The sequence below is a fragment of the Oryzias latipes genome, chromosome 20 (genome assembly GCF_002234675.1).
Source record: "Oryzias latipes chromosome 20, ASM223467v1".
Taxonomy (NCBI): Eukaryota; Metazoa; Chordata; class Actinopteri; order Beloniformes; family Adrianichthyidae; genus Oryzias; species Oryzias latipes.
Genome location: NC_019878.2, coordinates 10639486 through 10652810, shown reverse-complemented (window position 1 = coordinate 10652810; position 13325 = coordinate 10639486). Strand labels below are relative to the sequence as shown.

General features: G+C 40.0%; 1 protein-coding gene across 2 annotated transcripts in view; it reads left to right on the top strand.

Annotated features, from left to right (window-relative positions):
- The first annotated feature begins 398 nt into the window (after positions 1 to 398).
- The window catches only part of ahrr (aryl-hydrocarbon receptor repressor), a 74169-nt gene continuing 61242 nt past the window's right edge, over positions 399 to 13325 (top strand). The window contains exons 1-3 of one of the 2 annotated variants that reach the window (XM_011488762.3): positions 399 to 729; positions 1088 to 1180; positions 2326 to 2507. In XM_011488762.3, coding sequence (XP_011487064.2) covers positions 1119 to 1180; positions 2326 to 2507 — 244 coding nt within the window. In that variant the 5' untranslated portion in view covers positions 399 to 729; positions 1088 to 1118. Of the gene's footprint in view, positions 746 to 1087; positions 1181 to 2325; positions 2508 to 13325 lie in introns of both variants that reach the window. The other variant, XM_020712571.2, reaches the window with a different exon arrangement.

The following is a 13325-nucleotide window of genomic DNA, read 5'->3' as shown; positions in this document are numbered from 1 at the left end:
TGCGACGGTCTGAATCGACTGTTAGCGCAGCTGCAGCTCTGATCTTATGATCCCTCCCCTTGAGGCGTTCAAGTACACCTCGTAATTTTGAAACTATTATCAAACCATGTTATTACTTCTATAATTCCTGTGACCCAAATAAGTTATGGTTTGAAAGTAAAATAATAGAAAGTGCCCTCTGACCCGAAACACTTTAAATCATATATAATCATATATGTCTGGCATTGGAAGGAATATATCTGTCATTACACATATTTAAAAGGCTAAGTCGCCACAAAACCGTTATGAGTGCGCTCAGAGTGAACATATCTATGCACGGACAGCACTTGAAGGCACCGTAAGCCTGCCGCGTGTGTGTGTGCGTGTTTCTGTGTGTGTGTGCTGGCGCTGTGTTTGTGAGGCAGAGAGTTGCGTGCGAAGAGCTCGACATGTCATTCAGAGGAATCCGCCACCTGAAACGCGAGGAAGTGAAGGCGACTCAATTGGGTATAAAGAATCAACCAACATCTGCCTCGAGCAGTGCAAAGCTGATGAAAACATCAGCTCAGAGCTCATGCGCGACCTCAACGATTTTATTTGATTTCCTTTGGACCTATCGCTGGAGTCGGTGCACCCTGGGAGACCCATCTTTTATTTTTATTTTTTCTATTTTGTTTTTTATTTTGCTGCACGTTGAAGCGAATGCGACTCATCTACCAAAACTATTGGAAATAACTGAAGATATTATAGGTTAGTCATTTAATATGTGAGTACTTTAACAGTAATTTGTCTCTTTAATCCATTAGTTTATTTTTATAAATTGAGCAGGTTGATGCTTTTAAGCTCAAATGTGTTTGTGTTTATTTGATTTAATTTCCAAAATAATAAAACACTTTATAATCATATTTATAATTAAGCATATCCATATCTATAAGACTTAATTAATCAACTATTTTTTTACACATTAATTGATTCATTAAATATTTGATGAGCTTTTTGTGCGTAAATCTGCAGTAGCATGCCTAAACTTGCAGCTTTTTAAAGCTCGTTTGGAAGTTTTCTCCAGCTCTGCGTGACGGAGCTGACGTTGCTGCGTCTTTATCCACAGCGCACCTGTTACCTCCACGGAGCGCGAGATCATGATCCCGCCGGGGGACTGCATGTATGCGGGCAGAAAGAGGAGGAAGCCCATCCAGAAACAGTTAAGCAACACCTAAAAATATATATACTTATAAACTTTTTATTATTGAAAATCTGCATGAAGTATTGTTTGCAGTTTGTAGATTTGTAATGCTCCGTTTCCAGTTTTAGAAGCTAAACCATCAGCAAAAGTGGTTTTATCTGTTTTTATTTTTTATAATTTATGCTTTTAATATTTATATTCTAATCCATATAATAAAAAAATTTAAAACATGTGCTTACATAATAAACCTTGAAGCAGAGCCTCTATTTTTAACCCTACGCTCATGCCATTAAACTCAAATTATGCAATATTTTTATATATATAAATATATATATATAAATGTAAATGCTGTTTTAGGACTTTCTCTTTTGCTGATGCCATGAATTGAGGCAAGCAAGTTATATAAGTTACTAAAGATGGAAGTGGTAAATGAACTAGACCTGTGGTGCATAAAGTTTTCATGATTTGCTGAGCCAGAGCTCCGGATTTCACAGGAAACCCAGACCACAGAAAACATGGCATGTGTGTGCTGAAGGACTCGTGGCAGATTTTTAAGTCAATTTTTGTGACTTTGGGATTATTTTAGAGAAACCTGATTAGACTTAGGGAGGGAAGGCAGAAGTGTTTCTAGAAAAATTGGAGAGCGGCTGCACAAGCTTGAGGATCCGTTTGTGATCCACACCATGCTGGGACATCAGGATCGTGTCGTCTGTCCACCACTTCTCAGGTTGAGAGTTTCTAAGAAGATTCAAGCCAGGCTGTGAGGAGAAAACTTTTCTGGATAAAACAAAAGTTTAGTTTGTCTAATTTGATTTATTTAGTGTTTTTACTGCTATTTGTGGTTGTATGATGTAGTCTGGTGACATATTTCCAAACATCCATTAAATAAAATCCTTCATTTCTTCGTTGCTAATATCTTAAACTTACTGACATACCAAAAACCACCCAGAAGCAAACATGTCAGGGTGGAAAGTAGAATGGAGTCTCAAAAATGTGTCAATCAGTAGAAAAAATAAATGCCTGAACTTGAGTTGTTTCTAAAGAAGCACATTAAAACAGTTTAAAGAAAGCCGGAGACACTGTCCCTGTTTTTTCTGCTGTTTGTCCGCACGCGCCCATCAGCGTCTGCTCAGCCTCACCTCTCTGCTGCGTCTCATTGTCAGGAAGCCTTCCTCTGCCAATGAGAAAACCAACCCATCCAAGCGACACCGGGACAGGCTGAACGCTGAACTTGACCGACTGGCCAGCCTCCTGCCATTCCCCCCCGATGTCATCTCCAAACTGGACAAGCTGTCCGTGCTGCGACTCGCAGTTTCCTACCTCCGTGTGAAAAGTTTCTTCCAAGGTAAATCCAAACTTTTTTCTTTTTTTTTTTTAACAAAAAGCTGCTTTATAAATTGAATCTCCCAAAAGTTTGTGAACTTTTTAAACGACTCACCAAATCACTGAAGGTTTTTTCTTGTACTAATTTTTTAATGCTTAAAGACAAACTCTGATCATCTTTTGCTCTATTTAAAAAATTCTTTATGACGTTTTTAACAAAAAAAAAAAAAACATAGTTGGGGGTGGAGCAATCCCGCCCACTTCCCCTCCACATTTATACTCTCTCCCACTAGCTTACAGCCCCTCACAACCACAACCTAACATTACCTGTGCAGCACTAATGGCGACCAATATTGCAGCTATCCAGCTGTTCTGTTCTGATCCAGAAACCAGCTCAGACGAGGAAAACAAAAACGTTCATGGATCTATTAGACTGAAAGTGGACGCATCAGAACAGAGGAAAAGAAGGAGCTTCTGACCCATCCATTGTATTAACAAATGCAATATGTTTTGTCTCCTGATTCACAGCCATTTGAAAAAAAAAATACTCAGAAATCCAATTTTAATTTTTTTTTGGATTTACATCAGATAAATGCCACATGAACAAAAAAAATACCCCAAAAACATCTGAAAATTTTCGATTTGATCATTTATGAGACAAAGTCTAATATTGAAATTTTCAAAGTGGGAAAAGTGCAGTTTTAACCAAAATCAACCACTCATATATCTGCAAAACTTATGCTTACTACTCCTGCATCTAAAAAAATAGCTGTTTGCAATTTTGGACCTTTTTTTTCTGCCTCAAATTCGCCCCTTTGTGTAGTGTAGTCACATGAAAGTAAAATGTAGGTTAAACCGAGCCCAAGTCTTGTTTTTTTCGTGCTTCCGCCGTCGACTGAATGCCTCCTCTCTCCTTGTGTTGCTCCTTGGTTTCCGTCAAATTTTCATGTGCCTCATAAGAACGTATTTTGTTGCCAGTGGCCTTGGCAGCTGCTGTATCAACACATGGGCTACTGGCACAGCTGGATGTGCCAGCTCCAAACGGGAAAAAAAAGCTCTCTTTTAGAAAAAGAAAAGATGAAGAATGAGCATCTTTCCTCTGGTCTTCAAGGGTACATTCATGTGATGAAGCATAAGGAGGATAAGGGGTAAAAGGAAGGGCAGTGGAGAGGAAGCTGCAGAGGTCCTGTGAGGTTCACTGCACTCGCTGTCCTGGAGGCAAAAAAAAGTTCATTTTTAAAAATTCATTTAGTTGGTTTCACCTATAAGCTTTGCTGCCGTTTCCTGTCTTTGACCTCTCATCATTACCTTACCCATAATCTAACCATGCCTGGGTTTTGGCGTCTTACAGGTTGACGTAATCCAACTTTCACACACATGCTGGTTGACCCCTGACAGTGAATCTACTGTAGCTTAGCCAGCACGCAAAGTTGCAGGAAGGGATGCGATCGGTATGTTTGATGGGTATAGGATGTGTAAAAGATGGCCTCCTGCTGCTTCTTCAGTGAAATTCAAAAGCAGGAGCTGCATAGGATGGACGTTTGGACCAAAAATCAAAAGTATAGGAAGAAAACGGGAGGATTTCTTGATGTCATGCAGTTTAGACTGTAAATTTCTGCTGTGATTGTAGACATGTCTCCAAGCTGAGACCTGCTATCATCTCTGGCGTTTGTGCGTAAACATGGCGAGCCTCTGTTTGTTTGCTCCTCCTCTGCTGGGAGCCGTCTCCTCTTTGGTTGTAGTGGACAGCTCATTGGTCTTTTGATGCTTCACAAATGAGATTACTTGAAGTGGAACACAAGGGATGTGTTTGTGTGTACATCTGTAGCCCCAACACCCCCCCCCCCCACCACCACCACCTTTTCATGGTCAGCTCTGATGACCCACATAATGACATGGAGCCAGGCCAAAGCATCTAACTACGAATGTAAAATAAGAAATGAGCAACAAGTGCACATCCTTCCTGTGGTTTGGACCAATAGAAGTGTATGAGAGTCACCGCTAGAAAGTATGACATGAAACCGTGAAGCCTGCAGCTTTGAGTTTCGTTCGTACTTATGAAGTTTCAGACGGCAGAGGCTTTTCATGATGCAGTTACCTGGTTTGTCCAGCAGGGGGACTGTTCCAAAGTGCGGCATTCAGTCAGTTGTAATGAGGTGGAACCGCTGAATATAACCAGCATGATTTGCTCTTTCTATGTAAAACATGTATTGTTTAAGTGTACTACAAGTGTACTTTGTCTAATATTGTGGCAGTGTACTTGAACTTTTTTAAATGATAAAACAGTCCAGTTTAGCCTGAATAAGTTTGTATACTTCCTACATAATGTGTACATGGTCTGGAGTATACTTCCTATGCTTATACTCTGGTACACTTTGTTAATTAAAGCCCACTACATCGAAGAATTGACAGAAAATTCAATTTTTGGGGAATTAACATGTTTTTTAAACACTTTGAGAAAATACACAAAAATGTTGCATTATCATTTTTAATGTTACAACAATAGAATCAGTTATGATGTATCGGGTGATTTAGTAAGTTTATTGCAAACAATAATGTTAGTTTAAGATGTAAAAATAGTGTTCAGGAAAAAAATCACATTATTTACCCACTGTCTCAAATTTGAGACGTTTTTAACTCTATCATAAATAATTAATTATTACGATATTATATTAAACACATTTTGCATTTTTGTCATTACAGCAATTAGTCATTTTAAATAATGGATAAAAATAGACCAAGTAGCTAAACTTTTCCTGCCAAAAGTGTTTTTGAGACATCACGGAAGCAGCCATTTTGAAATGAGCAGGAAAAGCCCCGTCTACTGCCCCTAGTGGAATGATGATGCACTACAAAACGTTGACCAAATTCTTAACAATGGTTTTTAAGGAAAGATTTGATCATGCTAATGAAATAGTGGTCTCAGAAATGTATGTAACAAATATGATAGGAATGGTTATAAATAAAATAAACTTAAGGATTAGCCTTTTGAAATGCTTTCTAATATTAACAGTACTGGCAGACTTGCTAATTATGGGAAGTCTTTTTGGGAAATCCCTGCCCTGCTGTCAGTTGTCTGTTATGTGAATAGTCAAAGGCGGAGCTCGCCGTACATTATGTTCTCATGCCTTCTCATGCAAATATACACCTAGGCCGCGTGTTTATCTACCTGTGGATCTCATGTTACCAGTAGCTGATATTATTTTAAGGTTTTAGTACTAGGTTTATTTTAATGTCAATTTGCATAGAGCTGTTAATCAAAACCTAATTGTGGACTTTTCATTTGTTGTGTGACCGGACATTGCAAAAAAATCTAATTTTATTATATTACTAGAAAAAATGCAGGTTAAAAAAGATGATGACTTCTATTTTAAGGGGCAGTCAGGTCTGTGTTGACAGTCGGCATGCTGTAATTTTCTCCTCCGCCAGGTTAGGTCTGTGACGACTTTGTAAGTGCTAAGCTTGTTAAATATTTACCCTCAGAATTAACTATCCCTCCTTGTTTGCGTTTCTGCTCCAATTGCCCGTCTATTTCACCTCTGGGGTACACGCGTTCTGACATTCTCTACTGCTTGGACTGGAGTCTGATTGTGTTTGACAGCTTTTAATGCAATCATTTGACAAAAATATGCCTTATCTTCAAACTTCAAAGAAAAAAGAACACATTTCATAATTATAAAAGCAGACAGATCCATCACTGTGATAAGACTTTTCATTGTCCCCATTCATATTGTGAATTTGAGTACAAATCAAATTTGGAAGCTTTTAACATGGTAACAGAGATTTCTGTTAAGATTTTAAATAGGGCTTTTTATCATTGAGAACCTGAAGAGCTCATAATAATAAAGAGCAAACCCTCCTCTCTAATGCACGGCCTAATAACACTAATGAAATCTACCGCCACAAGCTTGAGATCAGTTGATGTAATTCGCGCTAATGCCTTAATATTTGCCACTGGCAAGGCATGCATCTCCAAAACTGTCAAACATCATCGTGGTGCTTTTTAGGGCTTCGTGTACTTGTGACGTGCACGCTCTTGCACACTGCAGTATAGCATGTAGCATGTTTTTTTTTGTCTTATTCTCTGTGTTGTGTGTCTCACATAAAGTTTCTAAACATGACTGTGGAGCTCATGTCCTCCAGAAAGATTTTCAACTGGCATTCAGCCTCCTTGAGAAAAATTTGCCCTTAAGCAAGGCACTGGACTGCCACAATAACTTACTGCCAACCTATAGGAGGCAATTTCTTTTTTTATGGGAGAATCTAACACATTAGATGTATTTCCATTTATTTAAGCAATAAACCCTGACAGCTACAGTTGGGATATTTTAGGTCTGTGTAAGCCGAGGTGGTGTTTTCCTTTAGTTCTTGCTTCGTGAGGCGCAACAGAATTTTATTTTGATCAGCACGTCACCGCCATCCGGAGCCCTGACACCGATCCTCATATTTTTCTTTCACTCTGGTGAGAAAAAAGTTTTAGGAAAAGTATTTTTTATAACAATTTCCTATCTTTGCACAGAGCTAGTATTGATTTGTTGATAGCAGGTGTTGCTGTATGAACAACAAAAACTGCTCTATGTTTTCTGGCTTCTTTGTGTTTTTTTTGCTTCACATTTAAAGAAAAATAGAAACAGAAGACAGATTGTACTTTTGCCTGTCATCAGCTCAGGGAAGTGGTGGGAACTTTCAGTGGTATTACTTAACACTACAGTTTACTAGGACCACTATGATGCAATATCAGATAAAAATCTATCGTGAGCAGTAAATAAATGTAAAAATGTTTCTTCAGCTTTTTTGGATAATCAAACAAAAGCTGACTCAGTTTGGTTTCATTTTTAGTTTTACGTTTTTTTGCTTCTATTAACTTAGTCTGTTGTTTCTTAATAGTTTAATAGTAAACAGTTTCTATTCGTTGCATTTTGGTGATTCCTTCTTGGGGTTTTTTAAAGTAATGATCTGGAGAATTAAACTCTGATGGAAGAGAGTACATTTTTGGTCAAATCCAGTTATCTGTTTTCTACTTCGCAGTTTTTTTTAGGGGTTATAGATTTTGCAGGTTTGCAAAAATTTGCGAATCTGGTTAAGTCAGATTAAGCTGAAGGTGCGGGTCTCACAATAACGCGCAGACAGCAGATGTGGGCAAATCTGAAGCGGGCCTGAATCTAGGCATGGGCAAGGAGAGGCAATGCCCCCCCAAATGCCACGATGGCCCCCCAAACATGACGTCACGCAAACAGTCCAAATTTCAAAAATATTTAAAGAAAAACAGAGCGCTCTCTGTTCTTTCTGGCTCTCGTTTAATGTAGCTGCAGGTGCTGATTGGTAGATGCAAGGGAGGGCGTGGCCTCTCACTTCACTCCTGTTCCTCGTCTCACAGTCCCAGCAGACACAGCCGCTGTTCTGAGTTTTCGTCTGCTGTTTGTCGCTAAAATTATTTGATCACTCGTCATTTTAACTCATTCTATCTATTGCTTTCTTTGTTGTGGTTTGGAGTAAACCAAGAAACGGGTTTACTATGCACAGGTTTTAAAAATCTTTCAAAAATCTTGCATAGCTATGCAAGTTTTTACACCCGTTTTCAGGCTTTACGCACAAAAAGCATTGCTATTGAACGCGGGTTGAAAGGTAAACCGGGTCGAACTTTGACCAATCAGGGACTTGGATTTAGTAGAGACGTATAGATTTGGTTAATCTGATGAACCCAGACACGATGGCGTGTGTTTGGTGCGACATTTCACACCAAGCCTCCTCCAACTGTAGGTGATGGACTTGCGCTAGTAAATCGTCCAAAAGAAGAAGAAGCCCCTCCCTGCTTGTCCAGTGTGAATACCATGGGTTAAACCAGGCATTTGATGCATTTTAACATCTGATCAGCTATTTAGGTGAATACGACACAAGACTTAACTAAAAAAATATTTCTCACTCTTTTATCTGCTATAACTCATCATAACAAATCTTAACAAAAGCCTGATTGTAAATGTGTCCACATCACAATAAGTTAAATTTTTGAGTGTCTGGAAAAACTCAGTCTTAACTCCACCTTTGGTCGTAGCCGTTGGGCGAGTCAAGGTGTTGACATCTCTGAATGACACTGCCAGACATAAACAAATGAGAAAAAAAAACAAATTAGTGATGTGATGATAGACTTCAGGGCCGCTGCGTCTGTTAAAGCCAGCAGCCATTTGTGTGCTCTTCATGACCAAAAAGTGCGTCTTTCCTGCTAACTGTGAAAAGCGTGCGCTTCGGTTTCAGTATGTGTGTCACCGAACTCTGCTGGCTGAGCTATAATAAAAGAGGAAGAGAAAGGCCACAGAACCTGCAGCCTCACGCCAGGCAAACACGATATGTGACGTCAGCAAGCAGACAGGAGACAGTTTTGTAACTGAACCACCAATAGAGGAAGGATGGAGCGAGACAAAACAATCCGCTTAATTCCTTCTTCTGTTGTCCGCTAATTTTGAAAGAATTCTACAGAGGTAAGCCTCGGCTTTGCTGCGATTGGCCTTTATTTACAAGTCTCTATCAGCATTTTGATTTCCCAAAGCGGAGAGTGCAGCAGCGTGACATCTGCTTCTGAATGGAGTCTCTTTGCTCAGGGGTGAAAATGTGTATCAGCACAGATCATAGGCAGACTTTTGTGTTTGCTAAACTCTCTGTGACCCCACACTTTTTCCTTCCGTAGTACTCGGACAGCGTGATCTGGCGAAAGATGGGACACATCTGCAAGATGGTCAATGAGCTCCAACAATGTCACCATGACTCTTGGAAACTGTATTTTGTATTGAAATCTGGACCTTAGTTAAAGATTTATTTCTTCTCAAATGTTCAAATATTAGCCCTGAAATCCTGACATGGGACCCCTCTGTAAAAAAAAAAAAACCAGAGAACCTAAAAAATAAAAGTAATAATTTTACTGGACACAGAACTTTGTTTCTTCTGTGCAAAAATATCCCAAATGCCTAAAATCTGCAGTTTTGTCATACAAACTTTTCAGAATAAAATAGTTTTTATTTTTTTTTGTCATTATCAGTTAACTAACAGCAAAGTTTTAAACCGTATTAACAATTTAACAATTAAAATATGCGATTAAATCTGCAAATTCTCATTAATTTTACTCTAAAAAAATAAAACAAATATTAAAATGCACATTTTAAGTGTTAAAAACTGTTGTTAAAGATTTTTAAAATTATTTTTTTATAAACTGCCACTGTTTAAAACATATTTAAATTAATAAGGAAATTACTGGATTTTTTCACATCCTATTTTCATTTTGAAGTCAAGCCTAATTAAAGATGCGTAACTCACAAATAAACGTTTTATACATCTAATGTCATATTTGACATAGAAATAAGCAAGTTCAAAAAGTGTATAAAGTTAACCAACATGTGCACAAATTGAAAAAGTCAAAGTAAATCAAATATATAAAACATATACGAACACATTGCATAACTTCCAAAAAATGTATTTACATAATGGTTCCTAAAATAATTATTTGTTCATTAAAAAAATTCACCTCAATAGTATGCATTGTAACCCTGATTGGCGATGACAAGTCAAACATTGTCTTTTTATGTGGGCATTCCTTTGTTGCCATGGTGATGTGTTATGTTGGAAGACCCAGTCATGTTTCATGGTCAATGCTCTCACCAATGACAGAGTCTCAACATACGTGGCCCCATTCATCCTTTCGTCACACAGGCGTCCTCTGCCCTTTGCTGTAAAACAGCCCCAAACCATGATGTTTCCACCTCCATGCTTTACAGTATGTGTTATGTTCTTAGCATTATTCCTCCATGTGGCATTCTCTCAGTCCTCATCTGGAGAACTTTACACAGCCCTGGATATTTGCTGGAGATCTTTCAATTTTGACACATGCAAGTGAGTGTCATCCTAAAGAGCGAATTCTCCAACTGTGCCAGAACGTTGAGCATGTTTGCTAGCTTCAAAGCCCAGCTTTGCTGCCATACCTCCTCACATAGGTGCTTTCATGACTACAACTCACTAATCCTGTCATTTCATGAGAATCAGGTTAAATGTAATTGTTTTTGTGAATATACCCAGTGTGTTGTGCGGCATCCCATCCTCCCGTGGGCTGGGACTAAATCCTGAATGTGTGGCTGTCCAGCTCGTTAGCGCATTTGTTACTTGTGTCCGTCGCTTCTTCAGCGAACCTTTTAAGCTTCTGAGGGGTCAACGCCTTTGACCTTTCAAATTTGTGCCGGCCGTTTGATCCAATTATAGCCTTACAAGGGTCAAAAAGATAAGGATCGGTTAGTGAAATGTCTTCGGTAGCGAACACCAAGTCAACTGGCTGTGAATCCTAAAACATACAGCCTCATTTTTTAGTTGTGGTGGACACCACTAGAGTGAGGGTGTTAGTCTATGAGGTTAAAAAAAAATCATCAGCTCATTGTAGTGTTGATGCACATTATGTCTAAATCTTTCATAATCTGTTGCATTACAACACTTTCTAAGATCAAAAAAGGTGATGCAGGAGATTTCCTCAAAAAATGTAAATGACACAGAATAAACGGGCTACAGCCGATAGGTCATACTCTTAGATTCTGCTCCTAACGTTTGATCAGATGATTAGATGTGAATCTTTTCATCAGTTTTCATATTCTGCCTGTGGGGTTGTATTGATTACAAGTTCGCTGAGACAGCGGACCACATTCCCTGTTTATACCCTCTTGCACCAAAAGAGGAGTTGTCCTCTGTTCAGGTCTTTTATCGCAAACATTTTCCCTTTTCACTCTTCCTTTTAGACCAGAACTACAGTAACTCCCTCCTTTTCCCCTCTTCACCTCTCATCTTCTTGTGCTTTGTCAAGAGTGCGTGATCAGGCTAAATGCTGTTAAGGCTTTTCTTCTTCCTCTTTCCTCCACATGTGATGTCTGAATTTTTGTTCAGTCAGTTCTTACATTGGTTTGTTTAAGACATGGCTGCCTGGACTCTTTCTGCAAAAACTTAACCGTATCGTCGTTTTTAGGAGTCACCAGTTGGTCATTTTACATTGTTGGTTTGATTTTAGTACAAATGCAATTTTCTGATGATGGAGGACATATTCAAATTGTTGTGAATCAGGAGTTCGCAATTGTGACGTACAAAATACACTAGGTGGGCCACCAGCCCCTCGCTCTGCTTCATTCTGATTTGTAGACGACTTGTAGACGACTATATCCATGTATGTCTTTGTTTTCCTTGTCTGAGCTGGCATCTGGATGAAAACTGTACCGCTGGATAACTCCAATATTGTTGCACCGGCAATGTTAGGTGGGGGTATAAGTTAGCGGAAGAACTTGTAAACAGAGACAGTTATGGGTGGCAGTAAGGGACCATTGGCGCTTTGCGCTTTGCGCCAATGGTCCCACCCACCACTTAGAGGTGAATTTCTAATGAACTACTGCTAACCTGCAGAAACTATGTCCTACAAAAAAACGCAGGTTTTCTTTATTTGGGCTAAAAGAGACATAATCATACATTTAATGCCACTGAGAACACTTTAAAAATGGATCCAACGCTGATCATTTTAACGCAGGAGATGTTGCCAGCGGCACATAAATAACACGAACTCTTTGACCGACCGTAACTCTTCAACCGTTCAACATGATCAACATGAATCAACTGATTCTGTTGCGGAGAAAATCGGTTATTCGTACCGGATGTGCAAAGCTGCTTTTCTCTGCAGCAGAATCAGCTGATTAACGTTGATTAAGACTGGCACATTGGAAATCAGGGTTAACTTCCCAGAGAGCGTAATGAGATTGATCCAGTGTGGGTCTCTGGACAAGACCCTTTGTGCTACTGCAGCCACAAGGGGGTCCAGGTGTTGGTCTCCCTGTGCCGGTCCCCAGCCTGGATAAAATACAGGGTAGTGTCAGGAAGAGCATCCGGCGTAAACATATCTAGCAAACCGGCGACCCCTGAAGGGAAATGCCGAAAGGTGAACAACAACAACTAATGAAAATAAGAAAGAACAAAACTTTGTTCCATTTACGGCTCTTCACCACACAAATATTTTCTGGTCCTGAGGTTTGTTTGGTACAGTGTAACATTCACTGCTAGAATCCCATTCATCACACTGTTTAGGTGACTCACCCACACCACTGATCCCACTTTAAATAAGACATCAGTTGCAGTCAGAGCCACTCTCCCACCCTCACGTATGTGTGTGTTTACCCCTCTCCGGTAATCGCACTCTAATTGTCAGCTAGTGGGACAGATGAGCCATGCTAATCTCTTGTGTATGTTGTGGACCAATAGAAAAGAAGGCGTCGTATGCGTTTGGGATCCTCGCGGCTCTCATTAGTCCCTCCAACCCATGCAAGACACTGGCTTTGTTCCTGCCTGACCTCCCATGCCACACACACTGAACTCGCATGAGTGGAGTTGGGACTCTGCAGGCCTTATGTGGGTGGGGGGAAGAGGGGGTGGGAGTTCACAAAGGCCATAAGTGAATTACTCAAATCAGCGCAGAGAGAGGGGGAGGGGCCCCCCATTAGACGCTAATGGTAACAGCGGCCTCACAGCAGTGGGTGGCGTGTTTGTGTGCAAACAGTCATGTAGAGTGTGTGTTTGAGTTTGAGCGAGTGTGAATAGACCGCCTGGACTCATGTAGTGGGAGCAGAAGCCTTTGTTGGCCCAACACTATTGTTGGAAGCTGTCTGGCGTAATTACTGTCACGGCTACTGCTTAAGCGCGCCGCTCTGCCTCAGCCGAGGAGGCGCGGAGGGGATAAGGAGGGGAGCAACAAGCACACTAAAGCCCCTGGAGATTAAGTTGATAATTACTTTATGGGGAACACTTTAAGGATGCGGCGACGCCACCAACATGCTGACAT